Source organism: Chiloscyllium punctatum, chromosome 39, assembly GCF_047496795.1.
Source record: "Chiloscyllium punctatum isolate Juve2018m chromosome 39, sChiPun1.3, whole genome shotgun sequence".
Classification (NCBI taxonomy): domain Eukaryota; kingdom Metazoa; phylum Chordata; class Chondrichthyes; order Orectolobiformes; family Hemiscylliidae; genus Chiloscyllium; species Chiloscyllium punctatum.
In genome coordinates, this window is record NC_092777.1 from 38,442,008 (window position 1) to 38,466,833 (window position 24,826).

At 40.5% G+C, this 24,826-nt stretch overlaps 2 protein-coding genes across 2 annotated transcripts in view; one reads left to right on the forward strand and one right to left on the reverse strand.

The window, feature by feature from the left end:
* On the reverse strand, positions 1-9,691 carry mettl23 (methyltransferase 23, arginine). Its single transcript, XM_072558476.1, has 5 exons — positions 9,413-9,691; positions 4,082-4,186; positions 2,870-3,107; positions 1,191-1,275; positions 1-304 (listed from the first exon to the last, which is right to left on the reverse strand). Exons 1-5 carry the CDS (start codon positions 9,512-9,514, stop codon positions 130-132), a joined length of 705 nt encoding a protein of 234 aa, XP_072414577.1. The 5' UTR covers positions 9,515-9,691; the 3' UTR covers positions 1-129.
* jmjd6 (jumonji domain containing 6, arginine demethylase and lysine hydroxylase) overlaps positions 9,682-24,826 on the forward strand; it is a 23,353-nt gene continuing 8,208 nt past the window's right edge. Inside the window, exons 1-5 of the mRNA XM_072558474.1 lie at positions 9,682-9,927; positions 13,928-14,316; positions 18,179-18,465; positions 19,744-19,879; positions 21,379-21,517. Coding sequence (XP_072414575.1) covers positions 9,799-9,927; positions 13,928-14,316; positions 18,179-18,465; positions 19,744-19,879; positions 21,379-21,517 — 1,080 coding nt within the window. The 5' untranslated portion in view covers positions 9,682-9,798. The remainder of the gene's footprint in view (positions 9,928-13,927; positions 14,317-18,178; positions 18,466-19,743; positions 19,880-21,378; positions 21,518-24,826) is intronic.

The window sequence follows — 24,826 nt, forward strand, 5'->3', positions numbered from 1 at the left end:
TGCTTCAGTGAAATAGTTTATTATCATAAACATAATTTTTGACATTTCCTTAGAATGATCTGTAAATGGATTGTGGATGTGAAGAGCAACTGCAGTATTTCTAAAACAATCTTTTGCAGTAGATTAGCTTCAGGTTACTGAAGGAATATTAGTTTCTAAAGTGATAATCATCATGTGAACAGAGTGACTTCCTGGCAGGTTCGATCCGGCGAGGAATTCTTCATCTGCTTTGAATGTTTCGAGAGGAATGTGAACACACTTCAAATTCCATTTATACAATAATGATTCAATTGACCAATCCGCACTGGAAAAAAGAAAATAGAAATTTACAGCAAAGGGACACTCCTAAAACAAACTCAGTTGCAGTAAGGTGAGTGTTGTGTAATATGTTGAAGAGACTAGAATAACAAAGATCAGGTATAATATCCAATTGGATTGTGGTATGCCAGGAATAGTAGAGGTAGACTTCAGTTTGTAGACAATAAAGAAAGTAAACTATACTGTTAAGGAAAGTAGGAAACCAAGTAACTATGCTCATGAAATCAGGACTTGTAATTGAAAACTACGGTTTCTGCTTGAGTGTTATTGGGGTCAAAGTGTGCACATAAATAGAAGAGCTTAGGGTAAACTACACGGTTGTGCCAGTATATTTGCAGAATAGAATAAATAGTGTAATGGACTGGAATTTTTAGATTTTGATGCAGTTCTGCTAATAAAACTGCTTCAAAAATTTTAGTACGTCCAATATTTCACCTTTGACTATATAATTTAATTTGTGCATGCTAGTCAGTTTCTAAACATGATCCTAGTTATTAAAAAAATTGTTCTGAATAAGTAGTAAGGGATTCGCTCTAATTTCCCCAACTTAATACCTCAGCTGAAAACAGTAATGTCATGATAGAGTGTATACGAGTTGTCCTGTTAAAATATAAATGCAGTCAAACTGGTGAACTTGGTAGCCAGTTCTCTGAAGCTTGTTTTATTGTCGCCATACAGAATGCCAATATCTCCCCCTTTTTTCACCAGCAGATAATCTAACAATTAGCAATAGAAATATTACACGAGGGGAAGAATGCCTCAATTCCCAAAGACCAAAGTTGATTAATCAACTGGAAATAGTGCTTTGATCAAAAATACAAATAAAAAGGTATTAAAATGCTCAGGCACAAGCAGTAAATTTACAAACTTACCAACGTTCCTGATAGGTGGTCCAGAAAAGTGCATGTGGATTTTTTCGGATGAGGTAAAAAACAGTTGTTAATATATTCTCAAAGTCTGTTTTAAAATGAAAAAGATATTTTGGCGAGTTAAGAAGATTTGTAGCTCAGGTTGAGGTTCTGTATGTATGTTTGCTCACTGAGCTGGAAGGTTCATTTCCAGATGTATCGTCACCCTACGAAGTAACATTTTCAGTGGCCCTCAGGCAAAGCACTGCTGATAAGTCCTGCTTTCTATTTGTATGTTTGGGTTTCTACCACCCCTGACAGAACAGGAAGTGACATCATCAACCCAAACATATAAATAAAAAGCAGAACTTATCAACAGTGCTTTGCTTGAGGCCCACAGAAGATATTTCATCACCCTACTTGGTAACATCTGGAAATTAACCTTCCAGCTCAGCGAACAAACCTACATTCAAAGATATTTTGTTTTCACATTCAGCAATAAACATCTGAAAGTTAATTTAACACTTCCAGGAGTCAGTTACACGCAACCACTGGCAGTCATGGTAAATTTAAGATGCACATTCCAGATAAAAGACAAAGCAATAATAATGCAAGTATTCAAGTACTAAATATTTGAACTGTCAGGGAGGAGGAGAAACTTCTAGGTTGCTGACTTTTCAAGTGATGTCCACAGTGCTAGACTTATTTAAATGTTTCAGAATCTGTGTTTTGTATCAGATTTCAAGTTTTTAAAAAAATGAATAGTTGTGTGTTACAGTTACTCAGCTTGTTGGTATGAGTAGTTGTGCCCTGGATGCCAAAAATATCACCAGTTCATGTTTAATTGAGCCAACTCCAATTCTCATATTCTTGGTATAAGAATTAATAGCATACTTGAGTAATATGTTGAATCATTTGAGATCTTAATATGAACAGCAACATTAAAAGCCATGTGTAAAATACAAAGTAAAAATATGCCTTGCTGCATGTTGTGATGGACAACTACACTCCATTGAAGAATATTGCCCATGTTTCATTTATAACCAGATATCCATAGATTCACCCATCATGTTACAGTATAAGTGAAGACTATTTCTCCTAGAGCAATGCAAAAGAGGGAAAACGGTTCCATATTATCCTTGGTCTCCAGAAATGGGAGAGACCAAAGAGAGGAGACGGATTATAAAAACTCCTTGACAATATTTGTTTCAATTTAGGTGTATTTCCATAGTGTCTTTTCCTACAAAAAAAAAGCAAATTAACAAGCTTCAGTTAACAACTTTCGTTCTATTCCCTTAAAACATTTGGGAATGTTTTAACTCATTAAAAAGTGCAGCACAAATGTAGGTTGTTATAATCAATACAGTTAATTGACAAAAAAAGGTTGCTATTGAAATGCTCGATCAAGTTCCTGAACACCAAAATAAAATTTAAAAACTGTGGATGATGGAAATCTTTTTAAAAAAATCAATTACTGACAAAACTCTACATCTGGCAGCATCTGTGGGAAGAAAGCAGAGTTAACATTTTGAATATGATGTTTGATTCTGATTAAATCAAAGGTTTAGCCTGAGAAAGTGTATTTTTCCTCTAGAACAAATATCAGTAACTAACATTATTCAGTCAATCCAAAATACATAAGAGACAATATTCCTTTCTATCATAATGTAGAAGTATAGACTTTGCAAATATTAAACTTTTACCTTCAGTGTCATAAAACACATCAGAACCCAGAATTATATCTATCTGAGGTAGCAGCACAAGATCCGGTGATATTTGCCCCCAGGTTAAACCGATGACCGGCACATCTTCAAGGTTATTAATCTGGCAACTGAGGCGGCAGTTATCCAAGCAATTCGGAATTTCTGCACTGTCGGATAAAGTCACATTGGCACCACATTTTGCTGCCACTATGCCAGGTAAGCCCGCACCAGCCCCAATCTGAAAACAAAATTAATTCCCACATCATTGCAAATTGAAAATATTGTACTTTGAATATAATTTTAAACTATTTTGTGGTTTGCGAATGTGTATTTGCAAATTGAATCACTGTTTCTGGATACATTAATTAAACTAACAAGATGTGTAAATGATGATTACACATACAAGAGCAGTGATGTTTATGCAACAAAGTACATGAAGGACTAATCTTTATGGAATATCAATAAGTTTAAAAACTAAACATGCTTTCCAGTTTAAGAATTTGAATGTAATTCCGAATAAGCATTGGTAATGTTTTAAAGAATATTTCTATACAGTATTTGTCAGGTTTGCTACTTTTTGGTGGAAATTTTTCCTTAAAGACTTTGCCTTGAGCAGCAAGGGACACTTTCTTTCAAATCCAATCCTCTTATGGAGCAAAGATGACAGAATTGTCTTTTTTTCCCCATTCTTACCCAGAAGGTTTATCTCACAATTAAGCAACCTTCTCATTGAAATTACCCTGTTTTTTTTTGTTTTCAACCTACTGTCCATCATCAGTAAAACATGTGCAGCCAAATGAAAATTTACAAGTCAAGCCCATTAGGGGCAATACAAACCATAAAAGTGTGCGGGGGGGAGGTTAACTCAAAGCAGAGGGAAAATAAAGCACTGTATCCCACAAAGTGTCCACCTCTTTCTAAATGTAGAGGGAACTGATGGACACCACGTCCAAGGCTCCACCCTCCACCAAATACTCAAAACCAGTGATGGTGGAGCTACAGATTCTGGAGCAGTGGCTCTCCGGCAACAGCCACAATTCCAGAAGGCAGGAAGACCGAGCTGGAGTTGACCCTGTTCCAAACATTTATCAGGCTCTGGTAAAAGAAGGCAGTGAACTGAAGCAGATTACATGGAATGATCTAATATGCATTCTAATTTATCACCTATTTTCTACCTATGTCATAATTCAAAATCAAGTTAGTTTAGTTTACCTCTAAAATGGTCTTCCCTCTTAATGTATTTCTGGAATACCACACATATTGTGCCAATACCACAGCGCATGGCCATACGTACATACCATATTGGGGGTCTGGTACCTGAAGCAAAAAAAAGCAATAACTTACATTTAAATTGCACCTTAAACATGGTAAAATATCCCCAGACATTTCACAGGAACCTAACCTAGCAGAAACTGATAAGCTACAGAGGAAAACATTCTGCTGAAAGGCTATTAACTTGAAATACTTTCTCTCTTGATAGATGTTGCTTGATTGACTATGTGCATCATTTTCATTTTTGGGAAAACATTTATCTTTGTAATCAAGCAGTTGATGATAGGTGATCTTTAAGCAGCATCTTGGAAAAGTAAAGACATGTTGCTTGTGGAGGGAATTCCAGAGTTTAGAGACTAGGCAGCTGAAAGAACAGCTGTCAGTAGGAGACAGATGAAGTAGGGATGCAAAAAAAAGGACAGATTTTGACCCTATCCCCATTCACCTATTGTACTCTTTGCTACCTTCTCCCCAGCATCCACTCCAAATTTCTCTCTCCAACCTGCCTCCATTCCCGATAAGAGCTTTTGCCCGAAACATCGATTTTCCTGCTCCTCGGATGCTGCCTGACCTGTGTACTTTTCCAGCACAACTCTAATCTAGACTGTGGTTTCCAGCGTCCGCAGTCCTCACTTTTGCCCAGATTTTGAGAAATGCAGACCATTGTTTGGACACAGTAACCTCCAAAGATAAGTTTTTCGGGACAAGAAATAAATTTGTTGCCACCAGCCAGGTCCAGACGCAAACCCACAAAAGTCCTCATATCTGCCTACACCCGTATGCACCAGATGAGATCTGGCTCTAACTGAATAAGTAAAATAGAACCAGGTGATTAGAATATCACTTTCCTGCCCAATTCTGGAGAGAAATTCAAAGAAATGGTGTGGTAAATTGTGTCAAAGGGCTGTAGATAAGTCAAGAGGAATTGTGCATCAGTCACAAAGAATATAATTGGTAGCTTTAATTAGAGCCATTTCAGTGCTGGAAAAAGATCAAGAACTAGAGATAACACACAGGATCATGTATTTCAAATGTTGTTTATGGAATCTACTGCGAAAATTGTATTAACTTAAGAAAGATACTTACTCTTCAAAACAAATGAACTCACTTTGTCAACCATGGTTCATTGACTTCCAGAGATGGGAGTATTGACAAAGCCATTCGATTCAAGCCTACTCTAGAAACCAGTGACAACTTGGTACTGATAGGACAAAGGAGGTGGTGCAGTGTCACAGATGCAATATGTCACACAATGATAAAACCAAATTCCATCTGTTTTGAGGAAACAAAACACATTGCTTTGCAAATTCACATTATTGAATCCTTCATTGTTTTATTTCATCGAGCCATCTTTCACAAGTAATTTTTACAGTATCTCCATAATAGCAGGATTAATAATTCCAGGATTCAACAATAGCATTCAAACTGAAGTGGGAAAAAAATCCTGAAACAAAATTGTGGAAAAGAGCAAAGGAGCGAGACTAAATTCTCACAATGGTTTGTCCAGATCCAATGGGTCAAATCCCTTCTTCTGTGTGGTGTTTAGTGATTTACTCCCTAATTCTAGTTTATTCTATATCTTGTATAATTATATTTTTTAAAACATAACAGCTGTAAAATTAAAATCAGATAAATAAAATGTTGATGTTTAGTTGGTATCGTATAACCTTTTGGTTTTATGCAACCTCCTAAATTAACAAAATATATTTTAATAATGAAGAGAATGCTTAATTATATTTAGTAACAGAGTTAAATTTTATTGTAAGGCTGACTGGAACTGAAGGAAATAGAAATAGGATAATACGACCAGGCATTTGATTTCCTTAACCCGTTTTGCTGATAGGAAATATGGGAATTACCTTGTGAATTGATCTGTTGAGGAAACATTTTGTTCAGTAATGTAGATAGTAATTTCCTGAAATAAGCAGTTAACATAGGATTTATCCTACTTGCCAAAAATTGTTCTCAGTTGCCAGTTTGATGTTGCACTTCACACAAATCAAAAACAGAATAAACACAATGTGGAATAACATGCTGTACAATTATTCAAAAATGGAACAGGCTCCTTCAATCATTGGCATACAATTACATGCAAAATCAGCAAACAAAAAAACCCCACAAAAACAACGGACTTCATTCCTCCCATTGTGCCACAGATGCACTGCAGTATGTTACTCAAGCCTAAGTGAAGGTCATTTTCAGATCTACTTTGTCAGGTCTTTCTTTACCAAATCTCATTTTTTCCAATTCGAGTGACCATTGCACTTCGACTGTGGCAGCGAATATACCCAAGAGGCAAAATACCTGCTCTCCCACTCAGTCATCTCTGCATCACAGTATCTAGCAGATGTCTTTGACCAGAACTCTCGTGCGCTTAGTTGTTGCTGATGCTGTTTCACTCTGTGATATCCAGGATCTCATGCAAGCAATACTGGTGAAAGATAGCCAACCAACATGGGCATCTTTGCTGTTCTCTTCCATTTCCTGCTAACATTAACGTAGAATCACAACTTTAAGCCCACGTAGATGGTGTTGGCTTCCCAGACCACATGAAGCTGCTGGAGATTGCTGAATGGCATCGATGCAAGAATCGGCAAATCTCGACACCATCACTCCCCATTAGGGCTAAAAACATCGACTCTACTGCTCCTCTGATGCTGCTTGACTTGCTTTGCTTTTTCCAGCTGCACCTTTTATCGACTATGCCATCATCCACCCCCACCTTACGAGCTCAGGAAATTTATGTAGCCACTCATCCCAATTTCCCCACATTATGTAGTCAATGCTGATGTAGGAATCTGGTGCACAACTATTAGGACTAAATCCCACTTTCAGCATAGTTGGAGCAACAGCTGTCTTATTGAGATACAATAGAACACTTACAAAGTCCCACAACTTGTTGGTTTGAACACTGAATCTGACTCTTTCATCACCAAGTCAAAGCCCTGAAGCTTCCCATTTAATAGTATTAGTAAGGCAAGAAGATATAGAGCAGAAGTAAGCCACTCAGCCTGAGTCAGCTCTGCCATGCCATCATGGCTGAATGTTTTGCAACCCCATTCTCCTGCCTTCTCCCCATAACCCTGATCTCCTTACTAATCAAGAACCTCTCTCTCTCTGTCTTAGATACAATGAAAACACTTCCACCACATTACTTAACAAGTTGCTCCCCATCCTTCAAAGAACGCAAGAATTATAAAGAAGCGATGCAAGTCAGAAACGGGAAATGTGGATAAGCTGAGAAGCAAAGTCAGACAGTTCTCACAGATTCTTCAATAACTATTGCAATTTAACAGTAGTCCTGCACGTCGGCCATAAAAATTAATGTTAAAATAGTTTGAAAGCTCAAATTTAAGAAGAAACTGCAGGCATTTTTATATACTTTTCACATATTCAAGGTGTTCCGAAACAGTTCACAGATCTATTCAGTGTAATAGCTGTTTTCAAGAGGGTAACATGGTAGCCACATTCAAGTATCAAGGTTCCAAGGTGTATATAAAAAAAGACACACGACAACGCAACTTTCCATCAATTATAAAAAGCAGCCTCGAAGTGTGTGCTATTATAGAACAGGGCTTGAAATTAGACCTGATTTATAGGTAAGTAATAACCCAACACCAAACTAATATATTGTCACATTTAACATTATTAGTACAATTCATGGTCTGGCCTACATGTACATCCAGACCCACAGCAATGTGCTTGCCTTTTAACAGTTCTCTGAAATAGTCCCAGGAAAGCAGTTAAATCAAGCTGCAACTTGGGACGGATAATTAATGCTGAGAAAGCCAGGAAAAACAGCACAATACTGAGGAACTGTTTTCATTGACAGGACAACCCCAAAGGGCCAGTCTTATGCAGAAAAGATTCATCCTATCTCTCAGGACTGGTTCTATGCCCACTACATCCCCACCTCTTGCTCAGACAGAAATACTTCTCAGCTTTCAAAAGTCAGTGAGGGCGGGAATATCAATAGCTTGTGCAAGGCATACGTAGAAAGGCAGCAGGAAAAAGGCATCACAATATTATCACCTTCTATTGATTTAATTTCCTAAATTGGAGGGGGACAAAGGAGAAGATGGTGGAATTAACCAAGACAACCACATCCTGAATTTATTTCTTGCAAAATGAACAAAGAAAGTCAAACGCTGGAAATCTGAAACAAAAACAGAAAGTTGCTGAAGAAACTCAGCAGACCTGGCAGCATCTACAGAGAGAGAAAACAAATGTTCAATAGAAAAATGGGTCCTTCTGCCCACAATGTTGTGCAGAACATGGCACAAAGTCAGACGAATGCCTGCCATTGGTCCACATCTCATTCCTGATGATGGGCTTTTCCAGCACCACTCTAATCTTGGTCCATATCCCTTCATAACAAGAGAACAATGTTCCCCCTCTGGTATGACTCTTCATCAGAACTCAAGTACTGTACCCCAAACATCTCCATATCCCTTGTTTAACTCTGCTTTCTCTCTCCCCAGACACTGCCAGACCGGCTGAGCTTAGTCATAGAGATAAACAGCAGAGAAACAGACTATACGGTCCAACTCATCTATACCAACCAGATATTCTAACCTAATTTAGTCCCATTTGCCAGCACTTTGCCCATACCCCTCCAAACCCTTCCTATTCATACACTATTCCAGATGCCTTTTAAATGGTGTAATTGTACTAGTCTCCATTACTTCCTCTGGCAGTTCATTCCATACACACACCATCCTCTGCGTGAAAAAGTGCCCCCTTATGTCCCTTTTATATTTCCCCCCCCTCACCCTAAACCTATGCCCTCTACTTCCAGACTCACCCACCCAGGGAAAGGACCTTGTTTATTTATCCTATCCATACACTTCCGGACATTATAAACCTCTATAAGGTCACCCCTCAGCTTCAGATGCTTCAGGGAAAACAGCCCGCCTATTCAGCCTCTCCCTATAGTTCAAATCCTTCAACCCTGGCAACGGTAAAAATCACACAACACCAGGTTATAGTCCAACAGGTTTAATTGGAAGCACCAGCTTTCAAAGCGCTGCACCCTCCAAAAGCTAGTGCTTCCAATTAAACCTGTTAGACTATAACCTGGTGTTGTGTGATTTTTAACTTTGCACGTCCCAGTCGAACACCGGCGTCCCCGACAACATCTTTGTAAATCCTTCCTGAACCCTATCAAGTTTTTCCAGCGACTTTCTATTTTAGCTTGACCTCTTCCCTAATCTCAGAACGCCCTCGTCTCCCTCCTTCCCCAGCAACGAGATGAGGAAGAACAAGAGCCACCTCAGGCACAGCAACTTCGAGCCACTCAACACGGCAAACCCTGAGAGGCCCTTCTTCAGCGAAAACGAACCGCTTCTCCCCTGGACGTCTCGCGCTACTCATGGCGTCACATCGGGTGGGCCTCACCGCCGGAGAGAGGCCGTCTCCGCATGGCGTCGCGAAAGTGGCAGTCGCCTGAGCCAATCGGGTATACTCCACCCCTCAAGAGGCGGGGTTGAAAGGGACCAGTCTTCCGTCGTGGGCGGGACTTCCTCCCCACGGTTTGATTGACAGGCCCGGTGCGGGGGAAGTGGGTGAAGATTCTGGAAGGGTTTCCCTTCCTTCGAGCCGGCCGTGACAGTACTGGGGAAGGTTGGCGAAAGCGTGGCGTCGCTCGCTTTTAAGAAATGAATCACAAAGCGAAGAAGAGGATAAAAGAAGCTAAGCGCAGTGCTCGCCCGGAGCTGAGGGATTCCTACGACTGGACTAAGCACAACTACTACGAAACTTTCTCTTTATCCTTGGACACTGTTAAGGTAAGGAAGCCCCCACCACCTCACAGCCGCCCCTACCGCCACTTTCCAGGGGAGGCCGGTCACTGTTACTCGCCCGCAATACCCGAGGGCTGCACGTCCCGCACGTACACGCTCAGGGCACGACGCCATTGAGTTACCGCTCAGGCCTCCCTCCGTTCCCGGAGGTGGAGGTGGAGGTGGAGAGCGGGGCAGGCTGCTCCATAAGGAGGTAAAAACAATGACTGCAGATGCTGGAAGCCAGATTCCGGATTAGTGGTGCTGGAAGAGCGCAGCAGGTCAGGCAGCATCCAAGTAGCTTCGAAATCGACGTTTCGGGCAAAAGCCCGGAGGCAGCTAACGTGGATAGGGCTGGTCTGGTCTGGCCCGGCCCGCCGCCCTCACCTCTGCTCCCTTTCTGCCCCCCCCCCCCCCCCCCTTATCATCAACACCATCGTGGGAAGAGGGGGAGCACGGTGGTGTCTTGTGAAGAGATTGTTTTGGCTCTTAACCAACATGGTCCATGTGGTGGGGCTCACACGAGGATGGGACAGTTCTGGAGGATGAGATGGGCAGCCGTCTCTCCCCACCGGGCAAAAGCTATGGCTGCAGGCAGGTTTGATCTGTGGAATTCATCTGTTCTGAGGCACCTTCGCTGGAGTGTTTCGTGGTGGGGGGCGGGGGGATGAAGCTAAAATAACAGCGAAATACTGGAAGACTCTGGAGATCTGAAATCAAAATATACTAGTGTTTCCAATCCTTGGTGAATCTAGCAGTTGCCTTGGAGAGAGGAAACAAGATAAAATCTCAAGTCGGCTGCCAGAATATTTTCAATACGCTTTCCTCTTACGGAATGAGGAGCTGCGGTGGATTGGGAGCCAGTCTGTAGAGAAAGAAAATCTTGATGAAAGTTAATTCAAATGTTAAATAATTTAACTCGAAACAAAGGAGTTGCTTTTCTGTCTTGAACAAAGTATGATGGCATCCCCCTGAACTTGACTTTGATTCCAACATGGTTGCATTTTGGAGTGATTTTATTACATGAATGGCTACAGAACATGTGGGTTTCACACCCTTCTCAAAATTAGTCTTTCTCTTCTGAGTCTGATTCTACCTTATCTGTTACATAGCTGCAGATATATTTAGTGAAGGATTGTTTGGTCTTGAGGGTATATAGTTCCACAACTCAAAACTCAACATAATCAGTCTTGTGTGGGTTGTGATAGTGCCAATGATCTGTTTATTCACTGCTTATTTTGATGCTTACTTTAAACCAATCAGTAAAAGAGCGCACTTGTTGGCCAGTGTCATTTTACAGTAACATGACCTGTCAGCAATGCTTAAAAATAGTTACGACTCTTAAAAAAACTTGTGGATGGAATTAACTCTACCGCTGAGCCATGTTTTCTCAACTGTTAGATTTCATGTACACCTGAACAAGCTTTGTACTGGAGAATCAATTTGGCAATTGGTGTAAATAAAACTCTACAATCTGTTTTTATCAAATTCCATTCTTAAGACTCTAGGCCGTTCCTTAACTCTTACTAATGTAGCTATCTTCATGTCCTGTTTACAATGCAGTTTGTTTCAATTTTGCCATTATAACCCTTTCACACTTCTATCTTTGAACTTTGGAACCTTAACCCTTGCTGAAGTGTTTCCAGGTGCCTTTGACTTCCTTCTATGCTCAAACTATTTTTGTAAACTAATCAAATTCCTCCTCGGGTTTTCTATTGTTTCCCAGATTACCTTCTCTTCCTTTAATCACTATACATTTTGGGGCTATTCGTCTTTTAAATCTGATTTGCTGCTGCCTCCCCAAGTCGTCTTCTGCATTTTGCATCCAGATAGGATCATTCCCTTTTCCTCAATCAGTGCAATAAACAATTTGTCTTGAATTGAACGGCCATCTTAACTCACCTTGCTTTCTTTGATATGTGCCAAATTGTCCTCCTTTGGCCGATCTCTCCTTGTAAACTATTCAACTTAGAGTCACAGCCATCCCCTTACTTACACTTATCATTTCGTATGGAAATTGGAAAAGTAGCCTTGATTATGAACAAGGCCAGAGTGCATCCCTTCTGTCCTCGACTGTTCACATTACCCTTCCAACCCGACTTTATTTCTGCACCTTTCTCTTGAAAGATGAGCCTCCATTTCACATTCAAGCCTAATTGTTCAGCTTTTGGACTGCATGGTCACTGTCAACATGTACATGCCCCTCCCACCTTTGTTTCAAGTCTTCAAATGTGTGGTGCATAACTTGTTTGCCTGAGTTGGGTCAGTCATGCTGTTTGGCAAAATGTTCTGACCATGATCATTGTGGACTGCAACATGAGTCTGTACTCAGCTGTTTCTTTAAGTCTTTTGGATTTGTATGCACTTCTTAACTTTTTATTTATAATAAAAATGCATTCAGTAAATCCATAGCCATCTCTTCAGAATAGCTGTAGCAGAATCCTACCCAGAAGACTGCAGTTGTGCCCTGAACCAATATCTTCTGCGTTTGTGTTCCAGTGCCCTTAATGTGCTCTACAATCTCCAATTGCCAAAAGACCCTTGCTCAGATAAGGCAAAAGTGAGGACTGCCGATGCTGGAGAGCAGAGTCGAGAGGTGCTGCTGGAAAAGCACAGCAGGTCAGACAGCATTAGAGGAGCAGGAGAATCTGTTTTGGGTGAAAGCCCTTGCTTACATAATCCTATTCCATTAACTCTCTTTCCTGAGTTCCAAAGCCACATCTTAATGATGAAGATTGCTTGCTTCAACCTTCGTTTCAGAGCCTGTCTTCACCCTGCCCAGGCGATCTCTTGCTGAATGCTTCATTTAGACTTGATTACTAGCATCTTTCGTCCTCCGCACCTTTTGAGTTGATGAAAAATCTCCCTGCCAAGTTGTGGCAGGATTACAAATCTCAATTTTTTTTCCCCCCAAGTTATGGGATCACTTAGTCTGGCAGTAGCATTTGCTTGTAGTCCTGAGTTGCAGTTTTGTAACCCTGTCACAACGTGTTGCAAAAGGAAATGGACAAATAACTCCCCATCTGATTCCCTAATACCTGTCCACCATGAACAAGATTTTAGTTAGGAGTATTTTGGAGAACTCTCAATTTGCCTGGAGAAGTGCAGCTCCAGTAATATTCACAAGCTTAACACCAAACAGGACAAAGCAGTCTCGTTGTTTGGTATCCCACAGTCACCACAGGTGCAGTGATAGTAGTGCGTACTATCGATACAGTACAGCAACGCATCAACCTTCCTTTGACAAACCCACCTAAATTCTGTGACCAGTTGCCTCAAGAAAAAGGGGGGCAGGTACATGGGAACACCACCTTCGGGTTTCCTTCGAAGCCCCACACTGTCACTGCTCCTTCAATGTCACTGGGTTAAAATTGTTCAACTCGCTGACGACAATGTGTGTATCTTCAGCATGTGCACTATTACCAGTTCAAGGTGGCAAGAGCATAATTGTGAGCAATTCATGAAACTGCATTCATTATCCTTGTAGGACAAGATTGGAAAAGGTTTTGCAGTTGTGGTCAAGAGACTTGATTCGATTAATGGAGATATCAACAGGGAAAAATTCTGTATGTTAAATTATCCCACAGCTCTGATTTATATTTATAAATAATATTCAGATCATACATTAACACATCAATGACAATGAATAAACCTCTAATTACAATCCAGTATTCTTAATTTTCAGTAATAAATTGCAGGTGATGGAAGGTGTGTATAAAAATATATAAATAAAAATTGTATGGACCTTGGAAACAATATAACTTATTTTTTGCTTAAATAATTATTGATTAGTTACAAGGTCTTTCTTTCATTGAGAGTTTTTGAAGTACACGAAGTATATAATTGCTAATGAGAAATTAACAACTATATTGTATTTTATGGGACATGTACTTGCATTGGCCAATTTACAGCTATTTCCCTGTAATGGCTCAATCAGGATTTTATCATTGCTAACATTTCCAAGCTGAAAAGATTTATGTTGAATAATTTTTTCTTTTTGTTACAGGATAATGTAGAAAGGATAGACGCCCTCCAGACTTCTGTTGAAGAATTCATTGAGAAATATGAAAAACCATATAAGCCTGTGGTGGTGGTAAATGCTGAACTTGGGTGGGCAGCACATGAAAAGTGGACTCTAGAGCGATTAAAGCGCAAGTACAGAAATCAAAAATTTAAATGTGGTGAAGACAATGATGGCTACTCTGTTAAAATGAAGATGAAGTATTATGCTGACTACATGGAAACTACAAAAGATGATAGCCCTCTTTACATTTTTGATAGCAGTTATGGGGAACACCCTAAAAGGAAGAAACTATTAGAGGATTATGAAGTGCCAAAGTATTTTAAGGATGATTTGTTCCAGTTTGCAGGGGAAAAGCGGAGACCTCCATACAGGTAAAAGCACTTAAACTGCCAACATTCATACTTAATTGCTGGAAAGCCGCAATGTTGGTCAAAGTTTGGATAGTGTCTCTTCGTGAATCCCACTGTCTCTGTGGCGAGTTTACTGTGACAGCATAAGTCTTAGTTGGAGAGCTCTTTTGGAGTCCTAGAAATGAACATTCCATTTGACTAAAGTAATGTTTACTGTACAACAGTACTTCTGTGATGCCATTCATCCCGCTGAGTGATAAATGTTCTCTACATGAAACAAGCCATAGACTTTGAGATATTGGAGAAACTTTGTAGTTCTGGTTATAAATTTGCACACTGAACTGGTAGACTGATTCTCAGATGTCTTGTCACCATGTTAGGTAACATTGTCAGTGAGCCTCTGGTGAAGCATTGGTATTCTGCCCCGCTTGCTATTTACCTGTCTCGGTTTGTTGTTGTAGGTGTTATCATTTCTGGTTCCATTTGAGAGGTTGGGACTAGGACAATACATCAATCTTGGGGCAGGCAAAATAAAGACATGCATGGGAATACCTAGAGGCCTGGCATTCACACCGGAACTCCATTAACAAACATAGATTTGTACCCTGTTTACCAACCTCTCAAACAACTGGAAATGATGTCACCTACCACATCAAACAGAGACCGATAAATAACAAGCGGGACAGAACACCAACGCTTCACAGGAGGTTCACTGATGATATTACCTAGCATGGTGACAAAATGTCAGAGCCATAGAGATGTACAGCATGGAAACAGACCCTTCGATCCAACCCGTCCATGCCAACCTGATATCCCAACCCTTTCTAGTCCCACCTGCCACCACCCAGTCCATATCCCTCCATCCCTTCCTATTCATATACCCATCCAAATGCCTCTTAAATGTTGCAATTGTACCAGCCTCCAACATATCCTCTGGCAGCTCATTCCATACACGTACCACCCTCTGCATGAAAAAGTTGTCTTGTGCCCCAGCTCCTAGTTACTATTTGGAGGCCTGTACATAATCCCAACTATGGCTTATTTCACCTCTGTGGTTCCTCAATTCTACCCACACAGATTCTACAGCATCTGACCCTACTTTGTTTCTTACTATTGAATCCCCCCCACCACCACCATGGGTGAAATCCTCCTGGCCCATATCCCTCCAAATCCTTCCTATTCATGTACCCATCCAAATGTCTCTTAAATGTTGCAATTGTACCAGCCTCCACTTCGTCTGGCAGCTCATTCCATAAATGTACCACCCTCTGCATGAAAATGTTGCCCCATAGGTCTCTTTTATATCTTTCCACTCTCACCCTAAACCTATGCCCTCTAGTTCTGAACTCCTTGACTCCAGGGAAAAGGTTTTGCTTATTTACCCTATCCATGCCCCTCATGGTTTTATAAACCTCTATAAGGTCACCCCTCAGCCTCTGTCGCTCCAGGGAAAACAGCCCCAGCCTCTTCCCTATAGCTCAAATCCTCCAACCCTGGCAATATCCTTGTAAATCTTTTCTGAACCCTTTCAAGTTTCACAACATCTTTCCGATAGGGAGGAGACCAGAATTGCACGCAGTATTCCAATAGTGGCCTAACCAATGTCCTGTACAGCCACAACATGACCTCCCAACCCCTGTACTCAATTCTCTGACCAATGAAGGAAAGCATACCAAATGCCGCCTTCACTATCCTATCTACCTGCGACTCCACTTTGAAGGAGCTATGAACCTAGCAACACTCCCTAGGACCTTTACCATTAAGTGTATAAGTCTTGCTAAGATTTGCTTTCCCAAAATGTAGCACCTTACATTTATCTGAATTAAACTCTATCTGCCACTTCTCAGCCCATTGGCCCATCTGGTCAAGATTCTGTTGTAATCTGAGGTAAACCTCTTCGTTGTCCACTACATCTCCAATTTTGATGTCATTTCCATTGGTCACAGGTCTCCAGTCTGAAAAACAACCCTCCACCACCACTCTCTGTCTTCTACCTTTGAGCCATTTCTGTATCCAAATGGCTGGTTCTCCCTGTATTCCATGAGATCTAACCTTGCTAATCAGTCTCTCATGGGGAACCTTGTTGAACGCCTTACTGAAGTCCACATAGCTCACATCTACTGTTCTGCCCTCATCAATCCTCTTTGAAGTCTACCAGCTCAGCAAGCAAATTTGCAACCTAAACCATAGATAGTCCTAATATTTTTTAACATTTCATGATTCATGCTACATGCATTGGATTGTCAGAAATGTAAAAACCTTTCACCACGACAGAACTTTCCAAATGAATGGCCTTTTCATATCTTCATCAAAGTAGTCAATAAAAACGGCATATTTAGAGACATACGCAGAATCTCATTTTAAGAAAATGACTAAAAATCCACAATACTTTCCATTTTGAAAATGTAGAAAATAGAAAGAGGAGACGTTTCATACTTTTTGAACATGCTTGGCGATTTAATGAGTATGGCTGATCATCTGACTCAGTCCTTTGTTCCTGCTTTCTCAAGTAGCCTTGGATCTCTTTAGCCCTCAGAACTGTATTAAATTCCTTGAAAGCTTGCAATATTTTGGCCTCGTGCTTTGTGGCTGCGAATTCCCCAGCCTGACCAGTCAGTAAGTGAATAAATGTCTCCTCATCTCGAGTCTAAATGGCCTACCCCATCTCCTTATCAAGTATCTCATTACATTCTTGTTTTGACTATTTCTTGTGATCATAATTTGTCTTAATCTGTAGAAAGTGTATAAATATATTTTTGCTTTTAAGTTGTGTTGAGCAGGCTGAGATGTTAGAGGAATTCTTAAATTTTTGGTGGTGTCAGCATCAAGAACTCCAAGACTACTTTGTAGTGTAGTTAAATGTGAGCAACACTTTACTTTGTCCCAAAAATATACCTGAGACCTCACCCAAAGAAGGTCATGCTTGTCTGCATCTCTGCAACAACTTCATTTGCCCCACCAAATGTCCTGTTGTATTTCGATCTCATGTCTTGGGATTACAACAAGAATGATGTAGCTTACTTTACAAAGGTTCCTTAGAGTAATTAAGTAGTTTTGATTGAGCCCAAAATATTAGGGACAGTCTTGACCAACCCTGGAAAACTAAACTATATTTTATGGAATCAGTCAATTTTACATTTAGAAGAGAAAACTTGATCGTACATATTGTCTTTAAGGAAGAATGCCAGCATAGTTCTCATAAGAGAGCAATAGTAATGAAAACAGGTAAATAGTTCTAGACACGAATAAGTCACTTAAGCCTTCTCAAAGCATTCTTTTTTTTAATGGAAGAGAAAAGTTGGAATAAATGGATTTCAGGAGTGAATTCCAGAGAGAACAAAGTGAAGATTGAAGACTTTGACAGAGAGCAGAATACCAAGGTGTGTGAATGGAATAGGGCAGGAAGTTCAGATAAGAAGTGGAGTACAAGGCCAATCAGAAAATTAGGAAGAGGACAAAAGATTTAATGTAATGTGTTTGGACAAAGATTAGGCAGAGGTCAACAGGGGTGAAGAGTAGGTGTGAGTCAGTGAGGGATGGTATGTGAGCAGTGAAGTTTCAAATACTAAGATACACTGATTAAGGTAAGTTAATATTCCATCCTCATTTTTACATGAGTTTCTCATTTTCAGCAGTTTGCACATGCCTTATGCGTATGTATGACTGGGTGCCAACTGTAAGAGGATTGAAATGTTACATACTTAATCACTGCTTAGGTATCTGTATGAAGAATAAAGCAGAGACACCACTCCTGTAGAAGAACATTGGAAAAATGTGTTGTGTGTTGACTTAGTAAAAACATGACAGTTGGTACTAACAAAAGCTTTGTTTTATGTTTTGGAAGAGTAAATATAAAAATAATACCAATGTTTTGTCTTTTTAGATGGTTTGTCATGGGTCCTCCAAGGTCTGGAACTGGCGTCCATATTGATCCTTTAGGAACAAGTGCATGGAATGCTTTAGTTCAGGGTCACAAGCGTTGGTGTTTGTTCCCTACAAATACACCACGTGAACTTATCAAGATAACAAGGGAAGAAGGTGGAAACCAACAAGATGAGGCGATTACATGGTTTGTCATTGTCTACCCTCGTACACAGCATTCGACATGGCCCCAAGAGTTTAAGCCCTTAGAAATCCTTCAGAAGCCAGGGGAGACTGTCTTTGTACCAGGTGATTTATTTTTAAAGGATAAGTTGACTTATACAGGTCTTTGCCCAGAGGGACCATTGTTATAAATCGTTAAACTCTTTCTGTTCCACATATTACACGCAGGCATCATTTTTGTTTTAAACATGATATTATTGTTTTTAGGCAACAGAAAATTCTAACTTCCTCCTGTAGTCCAAAACAGGGGTGACCATGTTCTCATTCTTTGAAAATGACTTCAGAATTTTACATTGACTTGAACCATTTTGGTCATGATTTTTAATTGCTCTCCAGCCCTCTGAATCTGTAAGGCTATGCACAGTGGTCGTGTTTCCTTGGGAAGGATTTAAGACAATGATTTGTTGTCCAAAGGGAAAGTTAGAACCCTCTAGTGTTAGATGATGTGTTCTCCATGGTTGACTGTTATCTTGTAAGCAATCTTTTCCAAAGAAAATCTCAATACTCATTCATGTTTCATTTTCTTGATGATCTTTATGGATTTTGTCAGAATGTGCATAAGTGCCATCTGTCACCAGCACCCTTAGCTTTGACCTTATGGGAGCTGCAATTATTCTGCAGTATATTTGAAGAATAACATTAAGTTAAATTTTTTTGCTCTCTACTGCACTGAATGCACAGCCAGATTATAAGATGTCACCCGAATGGTCTTGAGATCAAATCTAAAATTTGATGAATAAGTTGCTTAGGATAGTGATATGTCAATTCTCAGACTTTGGAGAAGGAACCTTTCAAGGATGCTGGCTTGCACAGTTTGACAGTATTGATTCTTGAAGTTGGAAAGATTTGGGTTCCTCATTGGAGGACAGATTATGCTGCGAAAGCTAGCATTTTTGAACAAGTTGCAGCAAAATGAGGACTTGATTATGTACATGTTTTATATATCTTGATAAGAAATACTAGTCCTAATGGCCCGTCCAGCCTGCATCACCATTCAATATGATCATGGCTGATCTTTTTGTGGACTCTTAATTCCTTGACTATTAAAATCTATCCATCTTTACTTTAAAAATATTCAATGAGGTAGCCTCAGCTGCTTCACCTGTGCAGGAAATTCCACAGTTTAACAACCCTTCTCAATTCAGTCCTAAATCTGCACCTCCTTTATTTTGAGGCTATGCCTCCTACTTGGAGTGTCACTGGCCAGTGGAAACAACCTCCCTGCTTCTATCTAATCTATTCATAATTTTATATGATCCCCCTCTCTCTTATGATGTGGTGATTGAAAATTGATTTGAGATTTAGAAATGTATTCCTTACATATGATTCTTTTTGTCTTTTCAGGTGGATGGTGGCATGTAGTACTCAATATGGATCACACTATTGCTGTTACACAGAACTTTGCCAGTGCAACCAACTTTCCTGTTGTTTGGCATAAAACAGTTAGGGGGCGTCCTAAACTATCCAGAAAGTGGTACAGGTAATCGCTTGAGTTAATTTCTGAAATTCAACAAGGTATTGGTATTGCTTATGGTGGATCAGTGCTAGCACATGAAAGAGAAATGTTGATGAGAAAATAGTATTTCCTTGTTTTGTATGATATATAAATTGCCTTAAATACTATTAAGATAATAAGTACTTAAGACATACAGACCAGATGAATTTCATTAATGCTGAGTTACTCGATTTCTGCCAGAGAAACACTCTCATAAACTAGTCTTATGCATCAATTTCATGATGAAAATTCATGCATTTTCAAAAAGCAATTTTTAAGTCTGAAACTCAGCTTCAAAGTTGGACCTGGCCTAATGTTTACATTCATATCATCCAATTTTGAATGAACTGCCAGAACAAGTGGTGGAGGCTGGTACAATTGCAACATTTGGGAGGCATTTGGATGGGTATATGAATAGGAAGTGTTTGGAGGGATATGGGCCGGGTGTTGGCAGGTGGGATGAGATTGGATTGGGATATCTGGTAGGCATGGACGGGTTGGACCGAAGGGTCTGTTTCCATGCTTTACTTCTCTGACTATATAAAAAGCAAAATATTGCAGATGCTCTGAACTCTCCAGGTCTGGTATTAACTGTGAAGAAAAGAATGGAGTTTGTTTCAAGTCCAAAGGTGGTCCTTCGGAACTGAAGGGAGCTAGAAAATTGTTTTTATACTTTTGGCACAGTGAGAATTTGTCTTAGGGCTCTGGGCACTCTCTGAATCTGTTCTGTTTCCCTCACTCCTCCTCTCTGCCTTTGAATCGTCATAGAATTTCTACAGTGTGGCCACAGGCCATTTGGCCCAACTGGTCCACACTGATATTCCAAAGGGTATCCCACTCGATCCATTCCCCTATCCTATTACTATACGTTAACTAATGCATCCCTGAACACTATGGGCAATTTACCACAGCCAATTCGCCTAACGTGCACGCCTTTGGACTGTGGGAGGAAACCCACTGAGACGCAAGGATAATGTGCAAACTCAACACACAGTTGCCTGAGGCTGGAATCTAAACCTGTGTCCCTGGTGCTGAGAGGCAGCAGAGCTAACCACTGTGCTGCACTGTAAACAGGATACTTGGCAACTCCCTTCAATTCCAAAGAAGAATTGTTGATCTCAAGAGGTTAACTTTCTTTTTTCCTCCGATGCTGCTGGACCTGCTGAGTTTCTCCAGCTTTTTCTGTTTATGTTTTAAATGGTTAATACCAGTTTGCTGCTCATAAAAATTCTCTTGTGACTGGGAAAAAAGGAACCAATAAGATGAAGTCATCACCACTGGTGGGGGGCCTTCCCAGTAGCTGGCATTAGAATTAAACTGACATGGGGTAGGCTCAGTCTGTTCTACAAGGATAGCTTGACCCACGTTGCCAAATTCTTCCTTGATCAATGCTGAATGTGATCCCTTTGTCACTGACCTGGATTTCTTGTTTAGTTTACTTCAGTGGGACTAATCAAACCTTTTCTGCTTGTGTATTCTTGCAGGATTTTGAAGCAAGAACGTCCAGAACTAGCTGTAGCAGCAGATTTGGTTGACTTGCAGGAGTCTACTGGTATTGCATCAGACAGTTCAAGTGATTCTTCTAGTTCATCAAGTTCTAGTTCTTCAGACTCTGACTCAGAGGTGAGAACTAATTTCCCATTTGGCAACTAATTAAGTTAACTCCAATCCAAAAAAGGAGACAGTTATCAGTTGAGATTGCAATAATTTGTTGTAGGCTATAATATATTTAGTAAATCTCCAATGTACAAAGAAGTGATTTGGTTCATCAAGTCGGCACATACACTCCGAAGAACATCCCACCCAAACGCAATTCTATTCCTGCAACCCTGCATTTAGCATAGCTAATCTACCTAGCTTCCACATCCTTTTGCGTAATTAAGCGCGGTCAGTCCACTGAATCTGCACATCTTTGGATTGTGGGAAGAAACTTGGCAGAAACTGCACGGAAATAGGGACCAAGTCATCCAAGGCTGGAATTGAACCTGGGTTCCTTGTGCTGAGAGGTACCATTGAGCCACCATTCCCACAGAGTCACCGTGCCATAAAAACAAATCTGTTTTCAATTATCAATACAGTTAGACATGGAAAAACCAAAATAAACACTTTAGTGGTTAAAGAAGTTAGGTTTTTATAACTTGGAAGAACTATAACCTGATGCATGTTGTACTATATTCTGTATGTATCAGTTGAAGAGGTAATGATACAACGTTACTTTCATCCCATGATTGAGAATTGTATTTGCCTGCATTAATAAGTAGTAAAAAAGAAAGTCGTCATCAAAATAACAATTGTACTGTGGAGCAATACTGATTCACTCTGCCTTTGAAAATTGAGTGTTTTCTACTGTAATTTGAACCACATTAGCTGTGCTTGGCCTTGGTAGAAAGTTTTTTCAAGATTTATGCTTGCCTTTTTTATTGGAGTCAGTGCATGGGGTATAGGAGTTGGTTTGTCATATTACACCTGTACAGGACATTGATAAGGCAACTTTTGGAAGATTGGGTTCAACTCTGGTCTCCCTGCTGTAGGAAAGATGTTGTGAAACTTGAAAGGGTTCAAAAAAGATTTATAAAGATGTTGGCAGGGTTGGAGGATTTCACCCATGGTGGTGGGGGGGAGGGGGGGGAGGATTCAATAGTAAGAAACAAAGTAGGGTCAGATGCTGTAGAATCTGTGTGGGTAGAATTGAGGAACCGCAGAGGTGAAATAAGCCATAGTTGGGATTACGTACAGGCCTCCAAATAGTAACTAGGAGCTGGGGTACAAGACAACTTTTTCATGCAGAGGGTGGTATGTGTATGGAATGAGCTGCCAGAGGATATGTTGGAGGCTGGTACAATTGCAACATTTAAGAGGCATTTGGATGGGTATATAAATAGGAAGGGATGGAGGGATATGGACTGGGTGGTGACAGGTGGGACTAGATTGGGTTGGGATATCAGGTTGGCATGGACGGGTTGGACCGAAGGGTCTGTTTCCATGTTGTACGTCTCTATGACTCTATACACCAGGAGATAGAAAAGGTGCATAGGAAATGCGATGTTACAGTGGTCATGGGGAATTTCAATATGCAGGTAAACTGGGAAAATCAGATTGGTAGTGGATAGTACAGGAATTTGTGGAATGTCTGCAAGATGGCTTTTTGGAACAGCATGCAGTGGAGCCCATTAGGGAACAGTCAATACTGGATATAATGTTGTGACATTCGGGAGCTTCAGGTGAAGCAACCCTTGGGCAGTGATTGTAATATGATTGAATTTATTCTGCAATTTGAGAGGGAGAAGATAGAGTCAGAGGCAATGTTGAAGCTGAATAAAGGCAACTACAAATGTATGACGGAGGAACTGGGTAGAATGAACTGGGAGAGGAGCCTGGCAGGAAAGACAGTGGAACAGCAATGGCCGGAGTTTCTGGGAGAAATTCATCAGACAGCAGAGAATCATCCTGAGGAGGCAGAATTACAATACAGGAAGGATGAAGCAACCGTGGCTGACTAGGGAAGTTGGGGATAACATAAGGTCAAAAGAGAAAGCATATCATATGGCAAAGGGCAGTGGGAAACCAGAGGATAGGGAAGATTAGTGACCAACAGAGGGCATCAAAACAAGAAGTAAGGAGAAAGAAGATTTAAGTGAGGGTAAGCTAGCCAGTAATATAAAGGAAGACTGTAAGAGTTTCTTTGAGAGGCAAAAGTGGACATAGGGCCATTGGAAAATGACACTGGAGAGATAATATTGTCGAACAAGGAAATGGCTTAGGGATGGAACAATTAATGTCCGTCTTCACAGTGGAAGGCATGAGTAATATCCAAAAAAATTCAACAATGAGAGGGCAGAGGTGAGTAATGACCTTGGTAATGGCCACAAGGTGCTAGAAAAACTGAATCACCTGAAGGTGGATAAATTGCCTGAACCAGATGGACTACACCCCAGAGATCTAACAGAGATAGTGGAGGTGTTAGTGGTCACCTTTTTGAGGATTCTTGAGACTCAAGGAGGGTCAGAGGACTGGAAAATCACTGTTTAAAAAGGAAAGGCAAAAGGAGAATTATGGATTAATTAACCTAACCTCGGTCGTGGGTAAGATTCTGGAATCCATTATTGTGGATAAATTTCTCAATACTTGGAAGTATGTGATAAAATAGGGCAAAATCAGCATGGTTTCATCAAGGGCCAGTCATGCCTGACAAATCTGCTAGAATTATTTTGAGGAAATCATGTGCAGGTTAGATCAAGTAGAACCAATGAATGTTATCTACATGAGCTTTGACAGGATGCTGCACAAAGACAATTGAGTCAGATAAGGGCCCATGGTGTTGGAGGCAAGATGCTAACATAGAAGCTTGGCTGTCTGACAGAAAGCAGAGTAGGGAAAAAGGGTCCTTCTCTTTTATACATTAAATGAACTACATGAAGGACCTAAGGGTGTTCTGGCTAAATTTACAGACAACACAAAGATAGGTTGTGAGGTAGAAAGCATTGAGGAGGCAGGGAGGCAGCAGAAGGATTTGGCCAGGTTAGAGTGGGAAAAGAAGTGACAGATGGAGTCCAACGCTGCAAAGTATGAGGTCATGCACTTTGGTAGGAAGAATAGAGGCATGGACTATTCTGTCAATGGGGAGAAAATTCAGAAGTTTGAAGTACAGCGAGACGTGGGAATTGTAGTTCAGGGTTGTCTGAAGGTAAACTTGCAGGTTGAGTCAGGTTGAATCGCCTGGACAGTAGATGTTGGGAAGATGTTTCCATTGGTAGGAGACACTTCGATCTGAGGGCCATAGCCTTGGAGTAAAAAGAAGACACTTTCGAAGGGAGATGAGGTGAAACTACTTCAGCCAGAAAATGGTGTATCGATGGAATTCATTGCCATAGAAGGCTCTGGAGGTCGGGTCACTGAGTGTATTTAAGACTGAGATATGTCCTTGATTATCAA

Bases quoted from the DNA above. Each gene is read 5' to 3' on its own strand.
- mettl23 (XM_072558476.1), bottom strand. From the start codon at position 9,514: ATGAGTAGCGCGAGACGTCCAGGGGAGAAGCGGTTCGTTTTCGCTGAA. The intron at 4,187-9,412 runs GTGGCTCTTGTT...TTTTTGCTTCAG, and splicing joins TCGAAGTTGCTGTGCCTGAG to GTACCAGACCCCCAATATGG. The intron at 1,276-2,869 runs GTAAAAGTTTAA...ATTTTAAAACAG, and splicing joins TGTGTTTTATGACACTGAAG to ACTTTGAGAATATATTAACA.